This window comes from Genypterus blacodes, unplaced genomic scaffold, assembly GCF_046128005.1.
Source record: "Genypterus blacodes isolate CSIRO-AG114 ecotype Tasmania unplaced genomic scaffold, CSIRO-AGI_Gbla_v1 ptg000516l_1, whole genome shotgun sequence".
Taxonomy (NCBI): domain Eukaryota; kingdom Metazoa; phylum Chordata; class Actinopteri; order Ophidiiformes; family Ophidiidae; genus Genypterus; species Genypterus blacodes.
The window spans coordinates 79255-92500 of record NW_027467271.1 but is presented as its reverse complement, the minus strand read 5'-3'; the positions used below and the strand labels follow the sequence as shown (position 1 = coordinate 92500).

At 49.8% G+C, this 13246-nt stretch overlaps 1 protein-coding gene across 1 annotated transcript; it reads right to left on the bottom strand.

Moving 5' to 3' along the window:
* Positions 1-3421: 3421 nt before the first annotated feature.
* onecutl (one cut domain, family member, like) lies at positions 3422-12944 on the bottom strand. The gene is made up of 2 exons (XM_076140121.1): positions 11891-12944; positions 3422-3732 (listed from the first exon to the last, which is right to left on the bottom strand). Exons 1-2 carry the CDS (start codon positions 12942-12944, stop codon positions 3422-3424), a joined length of 1365 nt encoding a protein of 454 aa, XP_075996236.1.
* Positions 12945-13246: the final 302 nt, after the last annotated feature.

Below are 13246 nucleotides of genomic sequence, written 5' to 3'. Positions count from 1 at the left end.
AAACAGCGAGGCTGGTCGCCTGCAGCAGCTGACTGAATTCACCACCCGAAGCCCTCCTCCTCCTCCTCCTTCTCTTTCTCCACAGAAAGGGATGAGCCTCCCTGTTTGACACGGAGCAGAAGGTGGCTCAACACAAAAAGCTTAGGCTCCCCGTCCGTGAGACAAAGGGAAACCTGAAAGGTGTCACCTCCTCTTTGATACCATGACAGTAGCGCAGGGGTCGGCAGAGGAGCCTTCCAGCTCTTTTATCTATTTCTTTAACCCCCCTGTACAAAGTCAACGGTGTGCCCCCCCCCTCCCCTGCTCTCAGCATGCTTACAATTGTTGCTCATTAAAGTTTAATTCGCCTCCATGCCCCACTACTCCCAACACCTCCTGTTCCTCAACCCCCCCTCCCCTCCTATCAGCAGCACCAACCATCCTCACTCTGGATGATTCAGCCGCCCCTCTGATCTCGCCCCCCGCCCCCTCTGAATGCCCCCTAAAGCCCACAGGTCTGGCCGAGAGGGGACCCCAGACCCGATATCCAGGGAGGAGACGGGTTGAAAAAATCCTCCCCTTTGAAGTCCACGAAAAAGTCGATGGCCTCTTTCATGACCGCCCGTCTTTCAAGTGCATGCTGTGAAGTGGGCCCCGGCAATCCGCCCCTTCCAACGTTAAAGACACAGAAAGAGGGAGGAAGAGAGGCGGAGAGAGAGAGAGAGGGCAGAGAATGGTCAGGCTAACCTTGTGTCTCTGCCAGCACTCACACAGGGCCAGAGATTCACATCTGAGGTGATTTCTTCTGATTTTTTTGCATCAGCTAGCTGACAAAATCGAATCACTTCTGCCAGTCAAAGTCCGGTGTGAGAAAAGGATGAGTTACAAGGACGACCCAAGGTTCCCAGAGGAGCTGGAATTCATTCAGATAACCGCAGAAGACCAGCAAGGAACCCTATCATCCCCAAAAGACCGGGGAGGAAAATTCCAAGACCAAGAATAAACCCGGCTAACGAAGACCAACAAACCAGAGATCTTCACAGGATCATGAAACTAAAGGCCAGGAACAGCAGACCCCAAGAAGAGCCAAGACCTAAACCCAGAGAGCCCCCAAAATCCAGGACCAAACTGAAGATACCTGAAAGGCCAGAAACAAACCCACACAAACCCACAACGGCAGGAGAAACAACCCTCGAAATCCAGGAACAAAGCTGATCTAAGATAAGCTAAGATCACCACAACACGAAACCAAAAGGACCCTAGAAGAGCTGAAATAATCCCTACAAGCCCCAGAAAGACAGAAAAAAACCCTAAGAACCCTAGGAGATGGAGAACAAACCCAGTTCTCGAACCGGAAACCCTTAGAAGACGAGCAACGTACCCATAACAACCCAGTGGAACTGAGACAACTGGCAGAAGGCCTTGGCATGTGGAGGACGGTGGTCACACGGAGTTGGACGTAGACAGGAGCCTCTGTGCCGCACTGGGTTTGGAGGGGAGGGGGGTTCACGACCATGCAGTACCCAGGCAGATGCACCGCACGCGTGTTAGCACGTGACCCTGAAGGACTCGGACTCGTAAGGCCTTCAGACGTTCTGCACACTCTGCAGCACAACTTTACAAGCAACCTGTGAACCTATGGGATGTCACATTGTTATCATTATTATTACTGATATAATAATATTATTATTGATTATTATTATTACCACAACATTCAAACAAGCTTTGGCCTTGGCGTTAAGAGTTGAGACATTTGCAAGAGTGAAGAAATCCCCATTAACCTACGAAAAACAAAAGCCAGGCCACAAGGATGAAGATACGTAACGTCACTGAGTGGCGGGGCGGGGCGGGGCTTGGGTCAGGGTCGGGGGGGTCACGGGTGCAGACGCAGGGGTTTAGGCCGTACATTCAGGGAGGACAATGTTCATCTTTGGTATTATGATGGGATTCTACAGCTAAAAGTGCCCATCAGAAAAAGTCTTGAGTTTCACACAGACATACAGAGCATCGTTAAATAAATACTTACAGTATATAGATAGCATAAATAAATAACCAAATAAATAGAGAGAAGAAAGGAAAAAGGACAAAACAATAAATACGCAAATGCAGTAATAAATAAGTCGATCAGATCAGTTAATTGCATTTGAAACCTTCTCGCTCCGATTGAACTATTGGCTATAAGGAGGCGCGTTAAAGCCGTTTCCTTTGTGGACCAAAAATGACCTTGTACGTGGGCGGGGCCGGAGCAGCTGCCCCGGCGGCCCACGCGTGTCTATAAATAGAGCCATGTGCTTGAAATCTGTACAAAAGAGCTGAAAGAATCACATTCCTCCATTTTTCTAGATATCTGTAAAAAAAAACGTAATGGAGCAGAGGTGTGAACAGCCGAGGTGTTGAAATGCAGAATAGGTCAACGTCACTATACATTGTGTCGGGCGCTCGTCTCTCCTCTGGACGCTTCGCTTTCAAAGGTTCTTCTTCACGGTTTCTTTGTGTTTTTTGCTGTTTTTGAGTCAACAAATGGCTGTGGAGCTTTGGTCTGGAAGCTCCGTCCGAGTCTTAAAGCGGGACGGCGGAGGCGGCGGCGGCGGCGAGTCCATTGCTGCGTCCCGCTGGCGTGTATTGATTCTGTCCTGGCGTGTTCGGCGAGACGAGCGGCGGTTCCCTTCCTCGAAAACTCTGATTCATTCAAGGCAGGAACCGTCGTCGCAACAAAACAAAAAAACAACAATAACAAAAATCTGGAAAGAGCAGTCAAGCTTCCTGTTGGTGGTAAATTTCAGGCTCCGATCGCAGAACAATGTGTAGTCCTAAGAACCATCACCATGGAAACACATGCTAAGAAAAGGGGAAAAAACAGTAGATTCTCGAGAAAAAACAGGACGTCGTGTTAAAAAAAAGCCACTTTTCCTCTTTTTCACTTTGATTCTTCAGAGAAAATCGGGCGGGAACGTTTGTGGATTAACGTCTTTAGATGATGGCGAACACTTTTGATTAAGAAGTTACACAATGGAGCTCTCCAGAAGTGAGCCAGCGGCACCTCTTGATTCTTCACGTTTGGAGAGATGACTCTAAATTTGAAGGTACACCAAAATACTCTTCCTCCTGATTTGTAATACCCTCATTATCTCTAATCTACATAATCAAAATAATGCAATGAGATGGCGTCTATGTAAGGGCGCGACTCAAATCAACTTCGCACCCTTGACTATACAAAGCGGGACCTCACGTCCTGCCCTCATATCACTCTGGGTTTCGCCCCCTTTCCATTTCAAGGGGGCGATCGACTTTGGTTTGGAAAATGCTTCAAGATTCTTCATAAAAACATCTATATTCGCCGGCTCCGTCGCTCCTTCTGATAACGAGGAGGACATTTATTACGGCTGATCCCTGCCCAGACCAGTCTATGTGCCCCCTTGCTCCTTCGGCGCCCTCCTTGGCATCACGCCGTGCTGCAGGACACCGCGGAGGAGGAGACGCTGGAGCCCGAGGAGCCCGTGGAGGACGGGCGGCCCTCGTCCGCCCACTTGTTGAGGTTGCGTCGGCGGGCGTTCATGAAGAAGTTGCTGACAGTGGACAGCTCCAGGCCCAGCTGCTGCGAGATGGTGACCTGCAGGTCCTTGGTGGGGCGGTGGTTCTCCCTGAAGATGGCCAAGAGCGTGCGGCGCTGCAGGTCGGTGAACACCAGCCTGGTGCGCTTGGGGCCCTGGTTGCGCTCCAGCTTGCTCTGCTCCTGCTCCTTCCGCTTGCAGGCTGGAGGCAGAAGAATAAAAGATGGAAGTGGAAATGAGTTAGCGAGCAGGCCGGCCGGCTAACTAGGACAAATGGATTAAGCTGAGAGAAAGTGGATTTGTAGAGAGAAAACAGATTAGCTAAGCAACTTTGATTAGTTAAAAGAGATGAATCAGCAGCTTGTCTGGCTGCAAAGGAATCAAGATGTTCCTCCCATCGCATGTTAGAGCAGATAACAGCATCCAGGATGGAGCTGCTGCTTCCATTAAGCTGCAGTCCACAATCTAGAGCCCATACAAAGACCTGGCTCACACACACACACACACACACACACACACACACACACACAGTGTAGTAAAGTGATTGAAAGGAAAGATTCAGTTTGCCACATTTCTTTAGATTTTCATGTTTTCACATTTTTCCATGATTAACGTCCGAACTGAACAACGAGCTCACAGCTGTGATGCAATCAATTCTATAAGACAATCTGTGCATGAGACAAATAAAACATCCTCCTCATCCTCCTCATCCTCATCCTCCTCCTCCTCCTCCCAGCTGACCTCATGTTTCTGTCCCAGCATGCCTCAGTGATTTCCCCTCTGAGGGTGAACCTGCTCATTATTTCTGCCTGAATTGTTTTAGTATCAAACTTGGGCTCAAATCAAACTTTTCTCCTCCCTTCTTCTCTATGAGGCAGCGATGATTAAGTCGTCTGGTCATTTTTATTTAATCCCACGACGGCGGCGTAGCTCAGAAACTGCAGGTCTCACAGGTTAAACACCGCTGCAGCCGCCGACCAAATACATGATCAATAATCCCTCAACACGAGTCTGAGGAGTGAAAATATGAGAGTGTGTGTGTGTGTGTGGGTGTGTTAGGGAGGGCTGAGGCTTGAGCTCAGATCCATTTTAGAATCAGACTCAGCCTTCAGTATTCAGGCTGCAGCTCCTCTGCATATCCAACGCTGAACCTCCAACATGCTGTGGTTCTGTATTTACAGGAAACACAACACCGACCTCTGCAGGACCCCCCTCCCCCCTCCCCCCTCCCCCTCTCTGTCCATCTCCTTCCTCTTCCCCTCTTCCTCTTGCCTTGCAGGACACTTCAACATCATTAGTTTCTCATAAAAGTCATTTACATGTGGCGGCAGTGAGTGAGTAATAATCACTTTAGGGGGAACTAATTTATTTTCTATTAAAGCGAGGTTACGTCAGGGGTGAGTGAAACAAGCAGACTCGGCACTGCCCGCGGTGTTTAGAAGCCTTAAGTGGACTAAAACATATTTGGGCGAGTCGTGCAATTACCTAAATGCACTTTAAAGAGGTTTCAATCAGCAGGGACTGTTTTGCTGATGGTATCAAATGTGTTTGTAAGTGTAAGCACTGGTGTACACACACACACACACACACACACGTACGTGCTGGGCTGATGTATTGGCGCCAATACTGGGCTTTTATTACTGGCAGAGTCTGTGGAGTGGAAACGAAGCTGCACTCTGTTTGCACATTTCACTTCTTAATCTGACGGAGGAATAAAGTCTGAAACGCTCAAATGAGAGATTTTCACTCCGACGCTTTGGACTCTGGAGCGAATGATTGGATATGCTCTGACATTTCAGAGAGTTTGAGCTCCAAACATGGAGAGAGAAATGTAAGAGTGACAGAAATGACTTTTTAAAAGACTTGCAGATTTTAAATCACATTTATCAATGACAGCTTTCATCATTGATCGGCTCTCACACTGAATTCTTGGTGATTTTAAGCTTGAAAAACAGCAAAAATATCAATCTGATCCAGAGATTTTCATTTCATCTTGTTTTCGAAAAAACAAATGAAAAATTTGGTCAAAATCAAAATTAATTTATTTTAAGAATTTGCTTGAAAATTGAGTGATGAAGATGAAGAAGATGAAGGAGAACAAAGAGAACTAAAGCTAAAAACAGCTGCACTGAAATCAGACTGAATAAATAAAGTAAATAAAATAAATTTAACAGTAAAATGATGTCATTCATTTGAAATCTTTGCTTTTCTTGTTAGAATAATTCCTTAGTGACATTTCTGCTCCTCTTCTTCTTCACCATGATAAAATGATCTCTCACACGGGATTCTTGCATATTTTTGGCACAGCAGCAGCATTTGTGAAGACTTTGAATGTTGAGCTGCAGGATATGGATCTGATGGAGTCAGATTTGGACTTATTTTTAGACAAACAAGTGGAGAATTTGCCAGAAATGAGCGTCTGCATCGTGAAGTAAGACAGAAAAAGGAGCAGAAGCCAGAGAAGCCATGGATGTTTCAGATGTTTCAGTTCAATCAGAGAAACGAGCTGATCTGAGCTGAAACATCAGGAGTCGGGCTATTTTCAGATCAAAATCATTCACATCTTCATATTTGCATTATTTTTGGTTTTAATTGGAACGTTTTAATGCGCAGTGATGTCTGCTAAATAATGAGCCTCATGAAATCTGGGACATTTTAGCATCAAAACAGCAAAAATTGCAGCAAAAACATCACGTTTGTCTTATTTAGAATAGAGGGATGGATGTGGGTCTGATCCATGACTTTAGTGTAAATGAGCATCTGGGTCCTGAAATGAGAGCTAAACTCATGAAATGACACTTGATCCTGGAAATCTCTCCAAAGCAGCTGATCTGGATTGTAAACGGGTCAGATTCATCTTTTCTTCCACTTATTTTAAAGTGACTCGATAAAATGAGATCTCAGCTTTATGTGAACTCCCCACACACACACACACACACACACACACACACAGGCAGTATATACAGCAGAGTGGCTCCTCTCGGGTCTCAGAGCAGCACTGACACGTTCAATTGATTGGCTTACATCTCCCCATTGAGAACCATCTCACACACTGAGGGCTGCTGATGTTTACTGTACCGCCGACGCACACACACACGCACACACACACACACACACACACACACACACACACGCACGCACACACACACACACGGCGAACAACCCCCGGTGCCTCTGATTGGCCCGGCCGCTCCAGAGGAAATGGCGACCTCACCGACGTCTTCAACAATTGATGGACGCTGGATTGCTTTGACGTCCAGTGGAGCGTCTGAACGTGGAGCGTGTGAGCCGGGATGAAGAAGCTCACAGTCAAACTGGGTTCAAATGTAAAGCGACCTCATTTAGAGTCAAAGTTGTTCTGCTGATGTTTGTTTACTCCAGCAAACGTAAACACGCATGTTTATTCACTGAGCTAGTTTTTGTTTAATAACTGAACTGAAGTTTCATGAATTTATGATTTTTTTCCACATTTTATGGATTTCATTTTGGTAACATTCTTCTTTCCTCTTCTTCTTCTCATTGTTTTCACTTTGGGTCACTGGAGGCCCAAACACTCTTCTTCTTCTTCTGTGGTGCTGTGCCGAGTCTCTGCTGGTCCTCCTCCTCCTCTTCCTCGTTATCTGAGGACGTGTTTGACTCGGTGTCAGCCAGATTACGGGCCCGTTAGCTTCATGGCGTCTCACAGCTCGTTTGCATTTCTGAGAGTTATCGAGCTGCGTCTCATTAAAACCTGAGCTGCAGAAGATCGTCAATAAACTACCAGGCAAATAAATTCCTTCTTTTGGTTTCTTTCCTCCGTCCCAGTGTGTGGATGTTCAGGAGAGCAACAACGAGGAGAGGAACAGATCTGATCTTCATCTTCATCTTCAGCTTCATTCAGGGGTTTGATGGCAGCTCAGTCGCTCTGTGGACCATGAAGGCCTTAAAATGGCTGCCGGTGGACTTCACTTTAGAGAAGGAGCTTCATTAAAGGACCAGGATGGAGTTTGAAGCATCTGTGAGGTGAACTTTGATGAATCTAAACTGGTCTGAACCGGTTTCTCTGCGTTAAACTCAGCTGCTGTTTAGTTGTTAGCTTAGCTTTTCCTGTTAGCCTCAATCAAACTCATTTACTTATTTTGTTATTTTCTCGTTTTGCAGATTTTTTTCACTTCATACTGGAATATTTTTGTGTTTTGATTAGTTTTCTGAAGATTTTTTCTTAATGAGTTTGTTGGAGGGATTTTCTCCGTTAGCTCGTCATGCTAGCTGGCTGTGATGGAGCGGCACAGGTTCCAGCGTTGTACCGCTCTGTGTTCCCTCTACGCTCGATGTACCAATCAAAGAAACGACACATTAGCGACGGCTACTCCGCTCCTCTCGTCGATTTATGACCAGTGGGAGGAGCGGGGCCGTCCCAGCGCTCTCCCCCTCCCTCCCTCCCTCCATCTCTCTCTCTCTCTCTCTCTCTCTCTCTCTCTCTCTCTCTCTCTCTCTCTCTCTCTCTCCCCGAACGAGGCTCGTAACGCGGCCATTAAGTAAATGCTTCCTTATGCTGTAATCATGTGTAAAGGCTCAGATTAGCATTAGCATGCTATAACTCGCTCCTCTCCGTAAACGTCCCCCTATAGGCTTCTTATGATCGTGGGAACGGCCCCTAATCATGATGTATGCCGCTGTCTCGTGTTGCTGAAACGTGATGGAAAGCCCTTTCCCTACCCCCCGGCCCTCAGCCCCCACCCACCCCCTCTGCTCCGCCCCCCTGCCCCCCCTGCACCCCCCCTCTCTCTAACCCCACCCCACCCCACCCCTCCAGCCCCAGCCCACCCCCTGCTGATTTCTTGGGCCAGGGGCTGATAGAAATTATTGATTAAATCTGTGCAGCTCAGACTCCTCGACCCACAGAGGCTGGTTAACCCCTTCAGCGCCGCAGAGTGGGGGGAGCTGCAACAAGATAACAATGATTTCTTTTTAAAAAAACAACAACAAAAAAAAGCCGACCGCGCCGTTTGTTTCTTCGACGAGGCCACGTCGGCGTGTTTGCGCTCCCCTGATATGCAGATGGAATCAGCTGTGACCTTTGAGCCCGGCAATCCGAGTGGACTGTACGCAGGGACGGACGGGGCTTTGTGGCTTTCATGAGGGTGGGGGTGGGGGTGGGGGTGGCGTTTGAGCCCACACGTAAACCGCACTGACCTTTCTGATTCATTTAGACCTTTAGTCAAGAGCTGCAGCCATCATCTTTAAAGTTGCAGGCTCTGATCCCGTCCTCCACTCGGCCTGTGCCTCCTGCTCTGACTAAATCCTGATTGCCTCCTCCACAGCCTGAGGTTGCATCTCATATACAGTGCAGTAATCCACACACACACACACACACACACACGGGAGATACTGCGGATAAAGGCGAGGATCACCTCCTCCACGTTAGCGTGTCTGCTAACGTCTCCACAGAAAGACGATTAAACACAAAGATGGCAGCGGCTCCGTCCTCATAACGACGGCCGGGCCTGTGCAGACACACACACACACCAGCCGACACCGCCGGAGCGCAGAGCGAGCGGCCCTGTCTGTGTGCGTGTGTGTGTGTGTGTGTGTGTGTGTGTTTAAAAAAGTGCTGCATTAAGGAGGATCATCTTCAAACTTAAGGCGTGAAGCAGAGAGCACTCCAGCCGTCTTCAGAGCCCGAGCACGCGGCGCCGCGCATTCTAATTCCAGTCTCGATTTGCCGATGCGGCCGAGGTGTGTGTGGGCAAGGCGTGCTGCTCTTTCCCATGGAAATCAATACAGGCTTGTAATTAAACAAAAGGGGGTTGGCCAGGGGGGGAAAACAAGCCCCTCTGAAAGTAGGTTATGTAGAAAAGTGCCGAGCTGTCCAGATTGTGGCTTTGCCAAGAACTAAATATGCAATTTCAGAGTGTGTGTGTGTGTGTGTGTGTGTGAGCCAGAGCAGCGTTGTCAAACAGCAGCAGCACGTTGGCGACGGCTCCTCTCCGCGTAAGAGCCTTTAATTTTTGATGAGTGTGATTGATCGGCTGCTGGGGTTTGAGCGGCGCCGGCTTGTTAAAATAATGTTTGTGTTTGTAAAGAAACAAAGAAACAAACGAGCGAGACGGAACGATCCAGCGAGAGGAGCTGCTCAAAGGAACAAAGGAAAATCTCATCATGACCGAGACGAGGTGTGTGTCAGTGTGTGTCAGTGTGTGTGTGTGTGTGTGTGTGTGTGTGTGAATAGCTCAGTTGCATACAGTGTGTTTAGGATTAGATTAATCTTTTTAAATGACAGACATACACACCAGAGATAATTCCTCCTCTGATAAGCAGTTAGTGTGTGATTGCTGTAACAGTTTGTGAGAGGAGGAAGTACACATGTGCAGCCACAGACCAACAATCAAAGATCAATAATTGTGAGGGGATTGCAAGAGTGCACAATCATTACCTATGAACCCTATTGTGTTGTTGAGCTTAATCAGTTGAGCTGCTGACAGGGAGCGAAACGCAGTGATCAACTGTGCAGGCTCACACACACGTCCTGCTCACAGCCCCCCGCAGTGAGCACGCACACGCACACACACACACACACACACACACACACACGCGCACACACGCGTCTGTGCCGGGCTCATGTTACTGTGTTCACTTGGATCTCTTTCTGTGCAGCGTGTATCAGATGGGTCCCGGTCCCTGTGGAGGGACAACAGTGCAGCTCGGCCTCGTCTCCTCTTCACCATCCCACAAGAATATCACATGTCAAGCTGCCCGTTACACAGAGAGAGAGACGAGCCGGAGAGACGAGCCACAGAGAGAGAGCGAGAGAGAGAGAGAGAGAGAGAGAGAGAGAGCTCTACTCCCTGAGATCTGCATGGACGCCACGCCGAAGCAGAGGCCGAGGCCGGTGACGGGAACGATAACAAACATGACCTCGTTTAGTTCTGACGCTTAAGGAGAAACCATGGGAATGAGACGGGTTGAGCAGGAAGACTGGAAATGATTGGAACAGGAAATGCAGCCTGATGGGGACAAACGGCCTCACACAGCTTTACCAGCTTTGATCTCCATGTTTATGGATCAACCAGACAACAGGATTCAGATGAGATAACGTCTATAAATGAGTCTTTAATTGTAATTTATGTCTTTTATTTTAAACTGGCCCCGATGTGAGAACGGAGACAAAACTGGAACATTTTCAAGATAATTCCGTTTATGGAAAAAATGGAATCTAAAGTAAAATAGCATCAAAGAACAATCAGCATTTATATTTAATTCTCCTCTGTTGAAGCCGCAGCAGGTTGAAATCCTGCGTTTTAATATTGGAGCTTGTGAATCTGGATCATTGATTTTACCTCGCACGCATCAACAACATCACTCGAGCATTCTGGGAAATTTCCTCCAGCCTCACAGAGCAGATTGGAGCACAGATTGTTGCTGTTTCATCTGTGCTGCTCTCTAATGTTTCACACTGAGGTTAGAAACCGGGCCCTGGTCCCTGAGTCTGCCCCCGTGGGCCCCCCCCTGGTCCCTGAGTGCGGCCCTGTTAACCTGCCCCCCCCCCCCTCCATTGTTTACACTCAGTATGAAGAATCTCACAGATCTCCAGGTGAATCCTCCACCGTTTGCACGCGGCCCCGGCCGTAATCGCCGGCGTGAAGACGTTGATAAAGGACGCCTGGCAAACGCTCAAGTCTCATTTGCATCACCGCCGTGCCAAGTCCACTTCCGCGTGCCACATTGATATAAATCACTGTTAGAATTAATCAATCGCTCCAGAATGGCATATCTGCACAAATGATTTTGTGGACTCGGCGGCGGCGGCGGCGGCGGCGGCTGCGATTAAGCTGCCAGGCGCCGCTGGCTGGCTCTGATCTTCACGGTTGGTTTGAGAGGAGGGCAAATGTCTGCGGCTTCTCTGATTGTAGCTACTGTACGGATCAATAGGAGCTGCTTAGGAGCCACGTAAACAAAGGGACGGCACATATGGCCTCCTCTTACGCAAACTGCCCCCGACGCACCGCTGAGCTCTTATTATCTGAGCTGCTGAGACAATGGACACACACACACACACACACACACACACACACACACACACACACGCACACACACACACACAGCACATTTCCTGGCACCAGGAAGGGAAACAGGGAAACATGGCTATGATGCCTCTGCTTTTCCTCGTGTCTCAGCCTGAGCAGCATACTGAGTGCTGGAGAGGAGAAATTTGGGCGTTTGGGGAAAACACGGCGAGAGAAAGAGAGAGAGAGAGATAGAGAGAGTGTGTGTGTGTGTGTGTGTGTGTTTGTTGTGGTGTGTGTGTGTGTGTGTGTGTGTGTGTGTGTGTGAGTGCCATACATGTGAGAAGCAGACAGAGTGCAGAAAGCAGAACTTACCCTCCAGCCGAAGCGAGGCCATCCTTTGAAACTCGGGCTCCTGCAGCCAGCGGGACATCCTCTTAAAGGTCTCGCGGCCGGACTTGAGCTTGCCCCAGGGCTTGGGGTTCCTCAGGAGGTCAGACAGCGTGCCCTGTGACCTACACAGGACCCTCTCAGCGAAGATGGCCTGGGGGATGCTGTACCTCTTCAGCTCGGTGATGATCCTCTGGGCCACGTCTCGGGTGTTGATCTCCTCTCCGCCGCCGCCACCTCCCCCGCCGCCGCCCTGCGAGCCGGCCAGCATGCCCTCTCCGGGCGAGGACGAGGCGGAGGAGGAGGAGTGCAGGTGCTCCACCATCTTGGAGGCTTGCTGGCTGGGGTGATGGTGGGGCTGGTAGTGCTGGCTGTAGATGTGAGCGTGGTGACCCGGGGCGTGCTGGTGGGCCTCCATTTTGTTCAGCTGGTGGCCCACGGATACGTCGCCTCCTCCCAGGCCCGGCGGCGACATCTCCCGGCCGAAATCCGCGGTCCGGCAGAAGAGGTTCCCCCCGTGGACGTCGTAGCCGCCGTGGAGCATCTGGCCGCCGCCGGCGTTGGGGCTGTTGCCCAGGCTGCCGTAGCCGTGCATGGAGGAGCCCAGGCCGGCGCCGGTGGTGGGCGGGGACAGACTCTGGGCCATGGCCAGGTCTTTGCCGTAGGGGTTGTAGAAGTTCCCTCCCAGGCCTCTGTCCTCACGCATGAGGGTGAAGCTGCCGATGACGTTGCTGACGGGCAGGCAGGGGTGATGGTGGTGGTGGTGGTGGTGGAACTTGTCGTCGAAGGGCTGCAGGGGGGTCAGGGTGGTGTAGGTGCTGCCCGAGCCCGACGGGGAGTCGCCGCTGTAGCCCAGGGCCGACATGGAGTGGTCGAAGCCCGGCGGACGCGGCTCGGGCTCCAGGGTCATGGCGTGGCCCCCCAGGGAGGGCCTGGGGAAGGCGGCGGAGAGGTCCCGGGAGTGCAGCATGGCCCTGCCGTCCTGGCTGTGGGCCAGCTCGGCGTGGCTGTGGAGGGACATCTCCAGACCCCCGTCCATCTTCAGATCGCCTCAGAAATCAAAGCCTGCCTGTGTTTGTGGCCTCAGGTTGTTGCTGCTCGGCTCGGCTCTTCTTCTCTTCTCTTCTCTTCTCTTGTTGTTGTTGTGGAGCAGCGAGCTCACAGGCTGAAGCTCTCTTGTTACACCAGACTATGGATTTATTGATTTGTGAATTAATTGATTTCCGGGCTTATGGGGTGTCTAATTAATTATCTGATAACGTTAAGTACTGTCTTCAAACTCTCCTCAAACTCCAGGAAAAGCGGTGTGCGGCGGCGGCGTCGGAGCTTTACAACGGGAAT

What these genes read in the sequence shown, in the direction of transcription:
- onecutl (XM_076140121.1), bottom strand. Translation starts at nt 12,944, where the DNA reads ATGGACGGGGGTCTGGAGATGTCCCTCCACAGCCACGCCGAGCTGGCC. An exon ending in GGCCTCGCTTCGGCTGGAGG is followed by an intron (nt 3,733 to 11,890) that starts GTAAGTTCTGCT and finishes TTCTGCCTCCAG; the next exon opens with CCTGCAAGCGGAAGGAGCAG.